Here is a 19434-nt window from a genome sequence, read left to right on the forward strand (position 1 = left end):
ATTAAGTGGTGCGGTAAATTTGAACACAATTTAGGTAAAATGACGGCTTCCACGTTAATCACTGGATCGGCATGACCTACGGGTTTGAGTTGAAGAGCTACTCCACCACAAGTCGTTACTCCCTCCATATTACCTAACCCTCTTACTGAAACTGACAAATTGAAGCGTGACAAGCCCAAGTTTCTAACGCATTTCTGGGAAATGTAATTTGACTGCGATCCTGAATCAAGGAGAATTCTTACCTTCTTATAAACCCTATGAGAGTCCAGTATCTCCACAATTGCGGTAGCAAGTAATACGTTACGAGGAGAGGAATTCATGCCTAATAAGGAGACCACATCTTTTGATTGCGAAGAACCAGAGTTAGGTTCTTTCTTTTCGTTCGGTGCAGAACTGGAAAGAGAGGAAGCATTTTTGAAAATATGAAGTAGCGAGTGATGATGAGCATTGCATGCCCGGCAAGTCGTTAAGTAGAACGACAATTCTGAAAAATATGCGTCCCTAGACAGTTTGTGCAGAGTTTGTTTTGTTTTACGACATTAAGTCTCTCTAAAGGTGTTTTATTTCTAAATTCGGGACAAGAGTAAATTAAATGCTCTTTTGATTTACAAATAGAGCAGCAAGTTATGCTATCGGCGTTATTAGCAAATAGCGTAGTAGAATATTTATTTTTAAAAGAAAGATCACCTCTCCATCGTCCAAGGAGTTACATTTTTTTTTAATAAAATCGACAAGGGAAACATAAGTGGGCACCTCATCACACACGGTAGGTTGTTCGAACTGAAATTGTGACATCGTCTGTTGATCGAGATGTTTGCGTAATAAATAGTACAATAAAAAATCCCATTCTTTAACAGGAAAAGCCAAATTTTCGAGAGCGGAAAGATTTTCTAGAAATGTATCCAAAACTGACCTTAATTTTTGAAAATTCGAGGGATCGGTAACAACAGGCGCATTTTCTAATGCTTCTAAATGGGCAATTGCTATTAATCGTTTATTATCATAACGTTTAAGCAAAGAATCGTACGCAATTTTATAATTCTGGTCAGATATCTTTACGCGTTGAACCAAAGCGAGCGGAGGACCTTCTAGCGATAAAACTAAATAATTAAACTTTTCAACGTTTGAAAGCATGGGTTTATCGTGAATCAACGTTTTGAACATGTCAATGAATGATTTAAACTGCTTGATATCTCCAGAAAATTTTGGAATTTCAATTTTAGGAAGTTTTACGTTATCGCCTCTTGATGTAGAATCTTTAACGACAGGCGATTGTGGCGTCGATATCTTTGCAGGAATTGTCTCACATTCTACATGGGTATAATAAACGGCTTGAATATAAGAAACATCAAACTCGAAAGCAGTTCTTAATACCTCTTCTTCGGCGTACGATGGATCCTCTTGTAAAGCAAGAAGCGCAATTAGGTTGTAGGTAATAATTTTTTCGAAAATCTTCAACTATTGTATCTAATTGTTTGTACAACATACTAAATTGCGTATGCGTATTAGGAACAGAGGCTGCATTTTGGGCAAATTGTTTGATTTGAAGAACCCGATTTACATCTAATTGACATAAGGCCTTGTATTGCTTAATTTTGTTTGCATTGGACGACATGATAGGCAGGAAATACGAACCTGCTTGAGGTACAGAAATTCGTAAAATCAAACAAATGAGATTACCAATGCCTGATATCGACTATGTGTGTATTGACAGGAATAAGATAAGCGGTTAGAATGTTACATTTGCGGCTTAAACAATAGCGCGTTCGTAAATAATTTTAAATAATTTTCGCGTTTAAAAAAACTGAACAAATCCAGATGGAAGAATTTTCCATAAAAATCCGGCTCGAAGGACCAGATAATGTGCGGTTTGAAAGATAATAAATTTTGCGTAAATTTGAGCACGCACTTACCTTTTAGCGGCAGTAGAGGGATGGCGGCAGTGGCGTGCAATACAGTAGCGTAGCGGTGCGGCGATAGATAAAAAAAGTAGCGTAATATTGCATCGGAGTAGGTATATCGTACCACGTTCACAATAATTCTGTCTCGTTCCCATTTCCCCTTCGATGGTTTTGTTTGTCCGCATGCGTAAAGTGACACGCTCAAAATTTATATGCGTTGCTATTACGTTAATTTACATTAAGTAAATTAAAAGAAACTGTATATCTGAATAAACAAAAATTAATAGAAATTTCTTCCGATCTGAAACTGATCCCAACAACAGAAAAAAATAAATGAATAATAAGAAATAAGAGAAACCTTTTAGCCATAAACGTAACACCTTAATAAACTAGCGCGAGTTAAGTATTTAAACCATTCCGTGTTGTAAGATAAAGCGAGCTGATTGGCTCAGATTTTACTAATTGTATATTTACAAATACAAATGTAAATAGTGGCAAAAGAGCATACGTAGTATACGGGGTGAAGCAGTGTAAAATCTGTGCCAGTCGTTGTGGCAAAGAGTATCGTGCAACCTTGAAACAATCGGTCCATTAGGTGGATACCGAAGAAGGAAATTAAACCATGCGCGAGCCATCGTCTACATGAAAAAGCATTTCCAAGGAAGAAAGCAAGAAGGTTGAAAATGCCTTTGTCTTGGATTAAGCTACTTAGCTACCCTCAAACATGCTACACTTAATAGTTATGGGTTAACGATAACACAGGATCTTCACACGTCCAGGTCCTCATATGCCACTCGGCAACGTATCCCCCGGCGCAATCCTTACCCCCATGCATGGAACCATGGTGTAATTCTATTCTTTACAGTTTACACTATGGTGGAACAAAGATCTTATCACGTCAGTCGGCCCACTTTGTCCTGGAGCCCTTAGACCGAAAACGTAATTCCCATGAAGAGGGCCTTATGACGAACGGGCCCGCATGGACCCGCAATACATAACCCACATGCACAATAAAAATTGCCCAGGGCTCTCCTCCATACAGACACACTGTATACCAGAGTGCAAGACCACGTATCCTCCCGTGCGATAACCCACCCTCACAACGAGGGTAAGCGGGAGTCTACCAACGCGATGGGCTGGGACGGGCCCAGGCACAGAGTCCTTACATCGATCTGATGACTCGAGACGCGTCGTAGGGTATCGAGCACTTTCACCGCGAGCGGCTACAGATAGTACCTGCAGTGTCGTTGCATTTGCATTTAAAGAAAAATTGAGTTGGGTATATGCATTTTTGTGGAAAAAATCATTTTCTATACCCATGGGGCTAGGGGCATTTAACTGCACACACAAAGTCGCATTCCGCAGGCATAGCGTTCAACACCCCTAATTCATTAATATTAATTAACTAATAATCAATATACTCAAGACTCAAGGCAAGAATGTACCTTCAATACTATAGATTAATACAGTAAATAAATGCACTTAACAACAGTTACACAAATGCTGACCAAAATTCCCCTTTAGGAAATCATTGTCCAAATATTAATTAACATCGGCCACTTCAATCGCCGTGCTCGAATGAGTTCGTTTAACTTGCCCTAAGTCCGCTTTACGTTTGACACTTTTGGGGATTTTAGGTAAATTATTGCCTATTGAATGCGGGCAAAAAGACATGTTAATGTTAACTAAATTGTTAGTATGATGTTTCACAGTGTATAGGTTTGACATTGTTACCTCCACGTTGGTTACGCCAATGATGTTGATTTTTCTTACTATTGACTTGTAGTTGGTCCGCAAATTGTTAACTCGTCATAGAAAACCTACCTTTTTTACTTTGCCTATACAAATACCTGTATGTATTATGTGGTAAAGAAATAATGTGGTGTTGATATATCCAGAACTTTGGGTAGATTGAGGACAATAAATTGGGAACGATGTACTCAGATAAAGCACCAATTTTAAATATCCCATCAAAATCAAAAGTAATACGTTACCTGAATTATATCTTGAAATCAATGAATACGGTCAAAAACTCGTCTATTTTTTTATGATGCAAACGTTATAGCTTACAATGTAAACAATATAAACAATTCGATGAAAGTTTCAAATCGTAAATGAAAAAATCTCTCTAAAATTTAATATACAATTGGAATGGATATTCTAATACAAAATTCAAATATAAACAACGTTTTGAGCTGTTACACTTTGAGCACTAACGTTTATATTGGCGACACTAACGAGCACTAACGCTGCTAGTTTAACTAGTGTAAAGATTGAATCGATTTTCTCAAATGGGTCTGCTGGCATGAAGTTAGCAGGCCACAAATATTTTTTTAAAATAGTAAGTTTCCTTTTGTGCACTAACGATTTGTTCAGCGGCACTAACGTGCACTAACGGAACACTAACGATATCAGTAAGCAGAACCATGGTCTGCTGTAGTAGGCTTGCCAAGTTCATGAACATTCAAGTTGTTGTTGTTTCCCGTTGGGATAGAAACAGTTTCCAAACGTTATAGAATTTAGCACGCCAAGGCCGTTGTAAGTAACTTATCAATAACATTGACGTCAGTTTAACAGTTGGGTATTATGAAGAAATATTAACAAACTCACCTTATGGCAGCTGATATTACGTTACATGTGGTATGCAGGTAAACAGCACAAGTTTCCACAATTGACGGAAAAGTATCACGACAAACGTAGGATTATTACAACGAAGCCCTCCTTCAATCTTGCATCCTATTCACAGGAATCTTCAATTTAAATGCTAATTGCTCCATCAATAATAGGGGCTTTCTTTCGGCTACTTCGCGATCATGATTACAATCGTGATTCGTAGGATCGCGTTTTACAAAAGAACGCGCGAATTTAAATCAAAGTATGGTTAAGTTTACGTATATTTGCATTCGAATTACGTATTTTTTGTTTGGATTATGAAAATAATTTAAATACAAGTGGAAGTACTTGCACGATTATGCTCCTCTTCAGTTACAAATATTGACTAATCTAACATTTGAGCAAATATATCCTTGCATTTATAGGTTAGGAATTCGTGATCATAAAACTTTTATGTTCAGGTTGTTCACGATTTTAGCAATCATGATCATAACTTCACACTTCGAAAGAACGTGATTTGACAATCAAAACGCGTTTGGATCACCGAAAGGAAGCGCCTAATATCGACGTTTAACATAAAAAGCTTTCCATGTAATGTCAGTCCTCCTCGTATATGAAGTGGCAGTGCATCGTTACTACATTACAAAAAGGTCCTAAATAACAATACAAATATTTCTTTTTTATCACATCTGCATCAGAATCGCTGTTTAAAACACGCCTGAGTGTGCGTAAAAAGACGATTAAGGCGGAAACACACTGTCACGTACGTCACTCACGTGCTATCACGTCAAGCATACCTTCGCGTGATGTCACGCTAGGAGACACACTTGTGTGCGCTCACGGTGTCGCGCGGTAGCTGTCGTTGCAATTTAAGATTTGCATTTAGTCATTCGTAGCAATGAAGCGAAGTAGAGATTCTTCTTCGTCAAGTTCTTCAACGGCTTTATGGCTCAGTGGTAGAGCGTTGGGCTATAAATCCGGAGGTCGGGTGTTCGAACCTTGGTTGAGGTGCATTTTTCATCTGTGGCAGAGTTGGAAATTACCTTAGACCAGTTTCGAGCATTCTGCCGGCTACTCCGTATTAGGTTTTCCTGGAGTAAGCATTATCGGGTCACTCTGTAATAGGGCGCAAGTCTGTTGAGGGCCCAGAACAAGAGAGGTATATAATGAATATAAAATATAAAAAAATTTCAGATGAGGAAGAGGATATAGAACACGTGGCTGCTTTTACAGTTTTATTTTTAAGATTCTACCAATTTCCTCCCAAGTTTCTTGTCGAACCCTCTGATCCCGGTACTCAGCAGAGGAGTGATTGTATAGCCCTTCGTGCTGTCTCACCAGTTCAATTAAATGTTCGTCCATCTTTTCTTGACGAAACCACTTCGGAAAGCACTTGACGTGATGTCACGTTCTACTACAAAATGTAATTTTGCGGGATAACGGAGGCGTGATATCATGCGAGATCAGAACAGCACGTCGTGAATGCGTGAGGTGACAGTAGTATGATTCTAAAGACATAAAACGTCATAAACTTCTATACGTCAATGGAGTTGCACATTTTGCGCAGGTAACGTGAGTTTGCGTGACAGCACGTGAGCTCACGTGACGTGACAGTAAACGTGTTTCCGCCTTAAAACACACCGAACTTTAAAGGTTGCTAAGTAACGTTACTTCAAATATGACGTATGAAACAATATTTGTAATTTGGGATTGAAATAAAAATCCTCTCGGATCGCTTTTTGCAAATGAAAAAGGTTTGACTCGTATCCTTAGTGGGAAGCTTCCACAAACGCACGTGGTTTAGAGTAGGTATGCTACCAAATCTGTTCCACTTTCTAATCGCAGTATTGATTGAAGTTTTGAATGAATGCACCGAAAAGTAAAAAATTTAAATACCTACCTTTGACAAATCCTTCATATATGACAACGATGCATCTAAGACCTAGTTTGAAAGATGCTTCCTATTAATCCACGCCAACATATTTTCATATATTCTTTATAATAGGCTTTTGCATTTGGATTGTACAGGTTCTTCTGCTGCAGCAATAAGCCATAACGTCAATATGATTCCATTTTACTTCCCTTATCTTTAAATTATATTACAGGTGTAATAAAAAATACTATAGAAACGCGTTTATAATTGGTCTTTAAAGCACTTGCCTCATTTAAAGGCACTCCGCTGCGCGTCGTGCCCTCAAACTCGTTGCGTGTGCTTTAAAGACTTGACTATACACTTGTTTCTTAATATACTATTCTGAAACGCTGGAAAATCTAATAAAAATAAACCGATACAACGAAATATCGAAGGATCCTCAGTATTACAATCACTTTTAACGACAATTTATTTTAATCTTACAAAATACATTTTATACTTAACAAAAATGCATCAAATTCATGTCTTGGGCTTTGAGATAATGCTCTTGGTTTTTTTCCCAACGATCTTGGTGCATAAATAACGATTTTGACATGTTTTGATCAAAATCCATGTGGTCGCCAAAAATAGATCAAATTCATGTCTTGGGCATTGAGATAATGCGCTTAGTCTTTTCCCAACGATCTTGGTGCATAAATAACGATTTTGACATGTTTTGATCAAAATCCACGTGGTCGCAAAAAATGCATCAAATTCATGTCTTGGGCATTGAGATAATGCGCGTAGTCTTTTTCCCAACGATCTTGGTGCATAAATAACGATTTTGACATATTTTGANCTCGTATCCTTAGTGGGAAGCTTCCACAAACGCACGTGGTTTAGAGTAGGTATGCTACCAAATCTGTTCCACTTTCTAATCGCAGTATTGATTGAAGTTTTGAATGAATGCACCGAAAAGTAAAAAATTTAAATACCTACCTTTGACAAATCCTTCATATATGACAACGATGCATCTAAGACCTAGTTTGAAAGATGCTTCCTATTAATCCACGCCAACATATTTTCATATATTCTTTATAATAGGCTTTTGCATTTGGATTGTACAGGTTCTTCTGCTGCAGCAATAAGCCATAACGTCAATATGATTCCATTTTACTTCCCTTATCTTTAAATTATATTACAGGTGTAATAAAAAATACTATAGAAACGCGTTTATAATTGGTCTTTAAAGCACTTGCCTCATTTAAAGGCACTCCGCTGCGCGTCGTGCCCTCAAACTCGTTGCGTGTGCTTTAAAGACTTGACTATACACTTGTTTCTTAATATACTATTCTGAAACGCTGGAAAATCTAATAAAAATAAAACCACAAATGGTGAATTTGACGAAAGCAGAAATGGCCTCAGACATATTTTCCCTCCTCCCTCTATGTCTTATCGAGGGGGTTACAACGCCAGAGTTTTCAATCGGAACGATTACTTATTCAATCTTTATGAAATTGATATAGCTTATACAGAATTCAACGAATAAACGTGAGGTAAAAACCAGGTGTCAAATTCTTGACAGAATAGCTTCCTAGCTGAAACCAAAAATTGCCAACATATGTACGCACTGCTTTTATTAGAGGGACCTACCATCCAAATTTCGTTAAAATTGCTCCTTAAATAAGAAAGTTGGATGTTGCACATGCGCAACACTATTTTTTGCGCATGCATTTTGTTAGCTTTTATTAAAAGGACCTACCATCTCAATTTCGTTAAAATTGTTCCATAAATAAGAAAGTTGCATTTCTGCGCATGCGCAACACGATTTTTGCGCATGCATTTTGTTTGCTTTTATTAGAGGGACCTACCATCCAATTTTCGTTAAAATTGCTCCATAAATAAGAAAGTTGGATGTTGCACATGCGCAACTCGATTTTTTGCGCATGCATTTTGTTTTCTTTTATTAGGAGGACCTACCATCCAAATTTCATTTTAATTGTTCCATAAATAAGAAAATTGCATTTCTGCGCATGCGCAACACGAATTTGCGCATGAATTTTGTTTGCTTTTATTAAAGGGACTTACCATAGAAATTTCGTTTAAATTGCTTCAGAAACAAGATCGTTGCGTTTTGCACATATGCAACACAATTTTTTGACTTTGACAATTTTTTTCTCCGTTTTTTGATAATATAACCCGGCCCAATTTTTTGTAGGTTGTACAGAGGAAAATAAGGTCTTCCAAATAATAGAATAAAAATTTTAGGTTGCTATTTGAAAAAAAAAGTTCGATGCCGGTACGGCGCTCCAAAATTTTTTTTCAAAAATCCGGCCCGTTATTTTTCTGTTCGGTATGCCTAAAACATATATACAAAATTTCAACAAAATCCGTCGAGCCGTTTTCTCAGAAAATTGCCAAGAAACGTACATACAGACGGAAAAAAATTTATTCTTTAAAAGTTGCTTAAAATGGTCTAAAACGTCGACATTTGATGAAATTTTGAAATGTTCAAAAAACGGCTATCGCAATAGCTACCTCTAGCACATGCTAGGAAGCTAAAAATTAATTCGATTACGTACAATTACTTTTTAGAAATTACGAGTATCATACAAATATTTAAGTTGCTTGGCAGGCAGTAGGTACACACAACTTTGAAAAGACTAATTCGATGCTTGCGAGGTGTATAGACTAAATAGAGATAATGAAAGTGTCGTAAAGCCGCGTGTGAGAATATTCAAACTGAAATTTTACATACTTGTCGCATTGTTTAATTACTTGAACTATACCACTAACGCATTTAAGAAGTTTAATTTATGCTGTTATGAAGCGCTAATTAGATTTGGCACGATGAACACGAAACTTTCTGCAAACCATATTAAATTTATTAGGTTATTTTCTCTATTCAACACCTCACGCACGACGCTGATAGACATGTACACTCATTTGTGTGACCATGACCTAATATTGTTAGGCCATGTGTGTGACTACGCTACAAATAATTCAAATAATTGAGGTATTTAAAATGTAAAGAAGCAGGATATAACGTATGCACGTGTGTGGCACAGGGGGTAGGTTTTTATATACAATTAAATAGGGAAATCAGGTGAAGCCTGATAGTTGATTGAATTTAAATAGGGCGCCACTTAGTTTTTTGTAAAACTAAGAAAACACTATTATAAGTTAGTATACTGATTATCAAATATGCTTATATGACTCGAGTTGATTTTTTATCGAATTTTGTGAGGTTGAGAGTTTAATTTATTTAGTATAGCGGTGTAGCTCAATGGGTTCTGGGTTATTAATAAAATTGGCGATCCATATTTTATGGATTGATTCCGTATACGTAAAGAGGAGCTTAGTAACATGACTGGTAACAGTCTGACCAACAATAAAGGGTGTCAGTTCGATATGCGGTCTACCCAGTATAATGTGATCTACCATAGAGTAGCTGGTTCAATATGCGGTCTACGTAATATGCAGACCAACAGAAGTATTACGGATCAATAAACGAACTAGTGTCAATAATATTTATTATGTTTAACCAAAGATTATGGTTACTCTTTGGTTTAACTATGTACATACAGTAAAGATGGTTACATTGTCAATTTATACATATACTATACCTACCTACAATCTACATATTCAGAAAAGAAAGAAACTTATGTTTAATTAACGGTGTATGTACATACAGTAAAGATGATTACATTGTCAATTTATACATATACATCTCTAACGTCGTTCAGAAATGCAATAAACTTATCCTCTGCGTTTTTTCGCAACACTTTCCGTGCGACATAATCTAAATGGGATTGCAAAGTGTGCGCTCTCATTTTTTTCAAAATTTTCACTTTGGCGTCTAACCAGGATCTTTCAATTCCTTGAGTATGTGCACCTGTTTGTGGGTCGACATAATTTTGTTGATGGTTAACTTTTGAATGCACGTAACGTAACCTAATTGTTCCAAATTGGCATACGCTGGCCATTCATCAGAGTGAATCGTGAACCAACCTGAACTTCCCTTTGTATGATAGGAACTAAGGTAGCCCGATCTCTTCTTTCGACATGAAAATATCGAACTTCATCTCTTAACCTCAATCCGAAGACCCACGGACCATCAATTCTCCGTCCATGGTTTCGGTTGTTTTCCACTTCTGCATCGCTTTCTTCGGACTCTGCTGGATGATCACCATTTAACATCCTGCCCCGGTTGTATTTCCTTCTGCCTGCAAATCTGGCCTCATCAATTTGAATAGGATCTTCTTCCGTGCCTCGAAGCTTTCCACGGCGCTTAACAGACACTATCGAGGAGCACACTTCTCTGCATAAGTTGTACCAGTCGCACACAGTTTCTCTTCCTTATTCCCTGTTAACTTTACTGCTGTGTCAAAGTCAATCTTCAAAATGAAAAGGAATATTAATTCCAGTATTTCACACAAACTGCAGTTAATTTTTCCATTTAGGTTTGTGTAATGGAAAAAACTGTTCCCATGTCTGACTGATCTAGTGGTCTGACATCCTTTTCTTGGACATCGGTAAACTGGTCTGGATTCTCAACCACGCTCTCTTCTCCGCTTTTCTTGCATTTCTGCACCACATCGATGACACGGCCCAACATTACATAACAACCCCTCCGCTCGTAAAAATTGTACGTGCCTCTTCTTCAGTTGAAATAACGTTTTTATAAAAATCTTTCAGGAGCATTGTCGTCAAAACGAAATCAATTTTCTGATTAACTAAAATAGGTTTTAATTTTTGCAATCTATTTTTTAACCAAAATAGGTCATTATTAGGTAATAATCTTAACTAGGATAATTAATTTTTGAAAACAACCAAAATTACCGAATGATTTATTAATTATTAATTATGAGTATATTAATACTCATCGCTCAGTAAAGTACTCAATTGTTTTTCCAATTACTTTAGTGCTTTCTTTAAGCGAGGCGTTTGATGTGTAAATGGCTTGTAATTAAACCTCGAATGAACTATAGGAAATAATTAACTATAAGTAAAAATGATTTTGGTGGTAGATCGTATTGAATCAAGAAGATCTCAACAAAATCTCAAAGCCGAAATATATGTACATAATTAGACTGGCATATTGCGACCAGTACCCCTACTCTCTGGTTAGACCGCCATATCGAACATGGCAACCAAAAAAGTAATCTATGCTTTTTTAGATCTTGCGGGTTAGTATGTGCAAGCCGTTGATTGGTGAGGCAAACGGAATCCGTTTGATTCATGATAAGAGGTAAGTGTAATTGTTACATAGATTTTGTTTATTGTTAAAATGATAAATACTAACATGCCTAATAAAAGAAAGGAATTGAAAATACAAGTCAATATATTTTGTAGGTGTTAGTGATGGCGCTTAAATTACACCCAATTATGAATTTTTTCAAAAATCTTCGTTTAAAAAATCCAAAAAACTGTGTTTGCAATAACGGAAAAAAAACAAATGGTGCAGAAGTAAAATGTGGCACTGTCGCCATCTTAGTTAGAACTGTCAATTTTATGTCAAAAAATAGAATTTTTGTATCATCTCTCCCTATCCTGATACCATTTCCAATTTAGATGGGGTGAAGGGGGATATTTACTTCTCATTGGATTGTTGCATTAAATTAATAATTAAATATTTGTGGAGTGAGTAAATATTCAAAATGAAATTCCTGGGAGCTATGAAAAGTATGTTTTGCCATCATGAATCCACAAAAAGAGGAGGCATAGTACGAAAAATTGGTTCTTCAAAATATTTAGGGAGAAACGAGTTTAATTTTGTTCCACAGATTTGAAGTGATGTGAATTATAAAACGAAACTGTGGGAGATTTTAAACAACCAATATTAATTAAATAAATGTCTTCAATATCGCATTATTTTGGTTCAAATGGCAAAGGTTGTGAATTTTATATTCATGGTGTGAATGTATGAAGTAAATATTAATTCTTTGATGTGCCTTTCCAGTTCCATACATTTTTGGAAGCAGGTGAAGATTCTAAACAACATTTTTGGAATAGTATGACAATTTTACCCTATATTTTACTTCAAAGCATCGTGCCTGTTATCCCTGAATCTGAAAAAAAGATTTATCACACAAAATAAATCTAGTTTTCAAAATCAAAAAGAGCAGCTTTTAATTTCTTAATTTCACAGGATCTACATCAAGTGAACATGCGCAGGATTTATGAAAATTTTTAATTCTGTAACTGTTCAAATGGCAATATTGTGGCTCCCAACAAAACACTCAATTTTGTATTTTGGTCCCTCAAAAGTTTCCATTACCCAATCTGCGGAATCTGAAAATATAAGCTGATGATGGTTTAAACTTTAACTTACGAAGTTTTTAAAAGATTTAAATACCAACTTGTGTGTTCTGCTTCTGAAAACTGAGGTTATGTGTCATTCGCGACATTAGGATCTCGGAATTCTTTGTAGTTGTGGATCTCAAGAATAGATTGAGAAATATGAATATTGAAAAGATCGCAATACTTTTTGAAACAAAATTTTATTGACTTTTTAGTGCAGATTTTGTGTTTTGTTAACGAAAAGTGTTATTTTTTTTACCAGTATAGTAAATTATAAGAGATATAAAAACAATATTCAGAAAAATGCTTTGTGTAGTAAAAATGAAATGAGTGTACTATATCTACCTTTTTTTTTAGTTTTATATTTATTTCATGAGGTTGGTTGGGATCTTTTGGCAGAGCAATGGGTACTTTTGTGCTTGTAACTCTTTATCCTTTATAGTTGGCAGGATGTTCTTTTGAGCTTAGAGCACATTTAGGAGGTTGGTCAGGGGGTAGTGGCAGTCTTGGTTTCTATAGCCTAATTTCCCACAACGAATGCAGCGAGGTCGTTTGTAGCAATAAGCAATTGCAACCAAAATTGTATGAATAAAAATGTTGGAGATAAAAAAAGATGGCGTTAAATAAACAAAACAATTATTGTTCACACATTTTTTGAATTAGATAAATATCTAAACAGATGCATGGAACTATATGTTCTACCATCCTGACACAACCTTTTGAATATGTGTATTAAATCTTTCATTTTATGTTGAAAAAGAATAGTTGTATTTATCTAGAAAAAAGCCATTATAGTTTTGAATACCACTTTTTCCCCGCCATTTGGGAGATCCAAAATCCAGTAAAACTACGAAGGTGCGATTTCACAGGCGTGAAATATTTTTTTGAGGTGCTTGGGTGATAGTCTCCTTTTGGGTCTGAAAGTGTAGTTATGTATCACAAACCAGTTCACTTCTTTAGACAGAACCTTCATTTTCTTTTGGTACGTAGGGTCAAAAACTAAATGAAATTCCCTGACAACTGGGGGAGAGGGGGGGTAGGTTTTTGTCACCCTCAGATATGTATCAGTTCAAGGCCGCTTTGGGTTTCCATTTTGGGTCCAAAAAAGGGATTATCTATCACCCATCGCATACATCTTTAGACTGAACTACGTGTGTGTTTCAGTGTTGTTAGAATTCATTTTGAGAGCAATAATTGGAAGTGAATATCAACATCAACGTATTTGCTAAGATTTTGTTGGAACTTTTTTTTTCATTTTGAGTGTTGGTGTTTTTGTTGGTACTGCTACATCAATGAATCTGATCTGTAGCAATTTTTTCTATTTACCAACTTAAAAAAATTTTAGATGTTGAACCTACTTATTTAATCCAATAGTGGGTGATAGTGTGTACGATTTAGCGGATAGAATCAGAGTATCTATGAATCTTCATCACATTTTGACAAAGTAACAGAGCAATATTTGTTGAACATCTGTAGAGTTCCATTGTATATGGATGTCAATTTTTCTTTACAGTATAGTTGCTTGTAATAGCAGAAGTTGATCAAAGTGAAATTTACATATAAAGTGTGCCCGATATTGGTTCTTGAGGATACCCTTTGTACAATATAAAAATTATCCAATTGTTGTCAAGTCATTCCAGTACAATCAAACGTAGTTTCACAATAAATAAAGAAAAATAAGTATATCTCATAGTTTACTGTATCGATCTCTTGTAATGCATCATTTTAATCCATTATTATTTTGTAGTAATCTCTAAATTTCACACGGCAGGTTGCGCTAGTCCCGAGGATCTTGCCGAAGAGCTGGAGGAGGCCATATTTCAAGAGTTCAAAAACACAGACATGCGTTACAAGAACAGAGTTCGTTCTCGCATCGCTAATCTGAAAGACGCGAAAAATCCGACGTTGCGCACCAATTTCCGCATAGGCGCGATAACGGCGTCGCGCCTAGCCGTCATGACTGCCGAGGAAATGGCGAACGACGAAGTCAAACAGTTACGCGAAAAGTTCGCCAAAGAGGCGATTAACGACGCGCAATTGGCGACCGTGCAAGGGACTAAAACAGATTTACTTAAATGCGGAAAATGCAAAAAGCGTAATTGTACGTACAATCAAATCCAAACGAGATCTGCGGATGAACCTATGACTACATTTGTACTGTGTAATGAATGCGGTAACAGATGGAAGTTTTGTTAAATGTAGGTATAGTAAGGAACTGTCGAAAGGTGAAACATCAGGTTTTGCGATTGGTACAATTTTAGAATTTTACCGTTTAACATTTATTTTATTTAATGAGTCACTGTAAAAAGAAATTAGCTGGCACTGTATACAATTAAACATTTGTTATTAGTTTGTGTTTTATTTCATGAATTTTTTGTACAAATATTTGCTATTTCATTTGTAATGAGTGTTTGCTAAATAAATTCAGTTTAATTGACAGGTTGATTTTATTCTACCTAAATAACAAACACATCTTGTGGTAGGGGAGCTAGCTCGAAATCCATTGAACGAGAGTGACCAAAATTTTAACCGACGGAGTTCCACTTTGGCCTATCCGACTATGCTAAAATCGATCGTCTAGCGCCTCAGGTCATATGACTTATAAGGCGCTGCGGTACCAATTTTAAATGGTTGTTTTTTGAGAAAATAAGTTATACACCAAATGAAAACGATGATAGCTCTTAAAAAAATCGCAAGCATTTGATAACTTTGTAGAAAACAATTCTTAGTTGGTTTTTGACGAACTTTCTACCGATATAACTAGGTTACGGTTGGATGAATGAAGCTGATTTTTTTACAGACCAATGAGAGCCAGGTAAAGATTGTCCACGTTAACTACAGATTGGTTATCAGCTAAAAAAGAATCGGGGGAAAGTAGATGTAACTTCCCACTAAGTTTTATTGTTCGATCTCAATATCGCTGTCTATGGTGAAAAACAGGGTATAAATAAAGCCAGGTAATCATGCGCGCCGTTGAACCACGTACCTCTAGACCAGTGGGCGGATGGGACGGCCGGGCATTCGGGCAAGTGCCCGAAGGGCCGGTTCCATATGGGCAGGTGGAGTCCGGCGTGGCGCGGTGAACAAATTAGAAGGCGCTTAGACTTACATAATTACATGTTGATGTTGATGTCTGATGTCATCTTTCTAATAAGTAATACGCTTTTTTCACTTTCACCATCCGTAGGACTGTAATCTTTATAACAACTTCAAATTTGCAAAATGTACCTAAATAAATCCTACCTAAATAGTTTATGCGTTATGCGACGCCAATTTCGAAACAATTCCTGAATTTCTTTAGAAAAAACTACTTTTCCGTTAAGTAAGTTTACAGCTAATGTAGCATATTTCCAAGGAAAAAGGCAAGTTAGCTCTTTTAAATTTGCCGAAGTGGGCGTGGTTAAATTTTAACTGGCTGCTGAAATAAAAAGCTTTACTAAGATAGTTTAGTCATCCTATTTACCTATGGTAAGTTCGGACTATTTCACTTACTTATGTATTATTTAAACTAGATGTCCTAAAATAAAAATAAAATTCAACCATTTTCCGCTTTATTAAAAAAATTTTGAAGCCCCCACCCCCGGCGGTTCCGCAGTAACAGTAATGCCAGGGCCGGTGGCAAGGTTGGCCCATCCGCCCCTGCTCTAGACCCCCTTAGAATGTGCAAAGTGTTTATAAAGACATAGACGTTTATAAGTTGAATGCTCCACTGTACAATGCATTAAAGGTAGTTGTTTAGATCCAGTGGCGTGCGATATTTACTGTTTTAGAGTACCTACCCATATTACACATATACTTACGATAGTCATGTCTAATCACTCTGTTAATTTATTGATATTGAGATGGACAATAAACATAGTGGGAAGTTACACTACTTTCCTCCAATTCCTATTTTAGATGATGATACGATCTATATACTTAGCGTCATTGTGTGGGTGATCTCGTCCATTCGGAAAGAGTATAAGGGCGAGTCCAGAGAATTAGGAAATTAAGGCCACGGGAGCCTATAGTTTCGTGGTAAAGAAATTTTGATGGTGACTCCCACACCGTAAAGTGTTTGGTTCAGATTCAAATCCAGCAACAGTTAGAAAGTTGTTTTATTTCATAATCCGAAATTCTGTACGGAAAGTTTTACATCTCGCGTCGGTGAGCGAATTAACAAATTCGCGGAGAAGGACCTAAAGAGGGATTACGCGCGGAAAAGTTTTCATCGTCGAATATGTCGAAATAGCAGAAAACCGCGATACAAGTGATTTCCCGGTGCAAGTATAAACAACCGCATTGAAAAATAAAAATTAAGATGATCGTATGAATTTATTGGTATTTCTTAAATGAAAATCAAGTTGTCCCCGCCACATAAGAAGAGAATTTCATTCTTATGGCAATAGTCTATAGGTAATTACTAATTATTTACAATTTACAATCAAATGAGCTTTGAGTAGAGTAATGATGTCAAGATGAAAAAAACCGTCACACACTAAGCTGCAGTAGTTCTCAAGTTTAAAAATATAAAGAAATGGATTATACACGCCTAGGTTGTTAAACCCCTGTCACTCGACTGTTGTGCAAACCAAAAAAAAAAAGAGTAGTTTTCCAATCTACATTCAATTCACGACTCCGACCTACACTACATCAATCGAAATAAATAATACCATCTCAGACTGCCATTCGCAACAAGAGTCTCTCGAAACGTATAGGTACCTGTATATACTTGATAAATGAAATAGGAACGCTTTAACTTTAACCAAGTAGGCAACAGAAAACGAGCATGATATTTCTAGTCGATTCCTAACGGTAACAGCTTGATTAGTCTATTCACCCTTCTCATTATTGGTTGCTATATTGTCCATCGATCAATCATAAACGAACTATTTAAGAAACAGCACGAACCAAATTAGGGCCCATTTACTTTTCGCTCCTGTCAATAAAAGATAATGGAGAAAACATTAAAACAATGACGTTGGATGTAAAAGAGAGGCCTCATTGATTAGTCTGGTTATAGCGAGAAATTCGCAAAGAATCTTATTGCTGCGTTAGGAAAAAAAGCCCATCTTTCCAAGCAAGTATACCTATGTGTATAGCAAGCTCCAGTGAGCTTTTGTTAGAAAAATCACTATTGAAATTACTGGCGTAGTAGTACAGTCAAATTGTATCCAAATTCGTCAAATATCCAAGAAAATTGCGAAGTCTTTGTAACTTTGTATACTTATACATAAATATATTCTGTTTAAGAATTCGACGAGTCCCTAGCGTTACCTAGTGTGCTCAACCCAAAATGAAGGTTTAAAAACCTTCGCGCCGCTCGCCCACCTGTCGTAACGGCTCATTCACACAGTAAAGTTTTCCCTGATCGGATTTTTACCGTATACGCAGAACTAGGAAATAGGATGATCTCGTGGAAGTCTTCAAGTATGAACTTGCTCCGTATCGTATCCACTTTCAGTGTTTAAAGGCACCAGCGAAATAAGGAAGACAAAAAATTCTGCTCTTTATGACGTGTTCTGCTCAAAACATATCAAAGTTGTTATTCTTGCACCGGGATCGTTGGGAAAAAGACCAAGAACATTATCGCAATGGCCAAGACATGAATTTAATGCCTTTTTTGGCGGATATATGTATTTCCATCCAAGTTTTCAAAATTGTTATTTATGCACCAAGATCGTTTGGAAAAACATAACAGCATTATCTCAATGCCCAGGACATGAATTGATGCATTTTTGTTGACTATATGTATCATCCAAGATAAAAATAGATGGTCGTTAAAAAAGTGATGGTAATCCTGAGGATCCTTCGATATTTTGTTGTATCGGCTTGTTTTTACTGAAAGTATGAACAATATAAATGTTTAACAATGGAGGAACATGCGTGTAGGCAGCGAGGATGTTGATTCCTTTGTTCTCTTGCCTTTACCACCAAAAAATATAAAGATAAAGTTAGACAAAGGCAAAACTAAAAAGAAAATTTTTGCAGTAGTGATACCACATATTGTATGTTTCAGAAGCAAAAATTACCATTTCTCAAACTATTGCAAAACAAAATGCAATTGGCTATAGTGAGAATCTTCAATGACCAAAATTTCAACCCTACCAGAAGTAAGAGAAGCTGGTGAACCCCTTTTTCTGATGGTATACGGTGAGAAGAAAATTTGAAATCTTCCTTTAATTCATATAGGTTTTACCAATTTAAAAAATTGTGGGAAAAGCAAAAATCAGGGCCGAATTATTACCACTAACTTGAGTGGCCGCTGCTCAGCATTACTCACGAGTATTCTACCAATTTCCGATATGGCTTCGTAGTACCAAAAATACTGAACAGTGGGGCTGGAAGAAAATCAACGGTTCATTGTAGCCTATTACAACACTCTTTACGCGAGGACCACAATCCGTACTACAACTTATTTCGTGCAACTGTACCGTTGCATACATGGAGCAAATTTGCTAACATCTTTACCATGAAAAATAGAGCATGTGTTTACCTCCCCCCCCCCCCCCCCCGTTTACAAAAGTTATACTTGGCATCACTATATACTTATACAAAATCTCAAACCAATTGGTTTTCGTATATAAAAGTGATGCACGTTGTACTCTCAAAAACAGCATCTCAGGAAATAATTAATGGGTGGGGGGAGGGAGGGGGGGGCTTAAAACAGCGAATTTGATGGCCGCCTGGTGCACCTTCAAGATATAGGCTACCTATTCCAGGACTTTTTTATAGGATTTAACTGCCACTTCCTGTTAAAAAAGTGAAAATCCAGTTCACCCTACG

General features: G+C 36.5%; 1 protein-coding gene across 1 annotated transcript; it reads left to right on the top strand.

Annotated features, from left to right (window-relative positions):
• Positions 1-14391: 14391 nt before the first annotated feature.
• Positions 14392-15018, top strand: LOC116172220 (transcription elongation factor S-II-like; the record flags this gene model as incomplete). The annotated part of the gene is made up of 1 exon (XM_031489385.1): positions 14392-15018. A coding segment is annotated over one exon (474 nt), but the record flags the coding sequence as incomplete, so codon positions are not given.
• Between the last annotated feature and the right edge of the window lie 4416 nt (positions 15019-19434).

This window comes from Photinus pyralis, unplaced genomic scaffold (assembly GCF_008802855.1).
Source record: "Photinus pyralis isolate 1611_PpyrPB1 unplaced genomic scaffold, Ppyr1.3 Ppyr1.4_LG5, whole genome shotgun sequence".
NCBI classification, from domain to species: Eukaryota; Metazoa; Arthropoda; class Insecta; order Coleoptera; family Lampyridae; genus Photinus; species Photinus pyralis.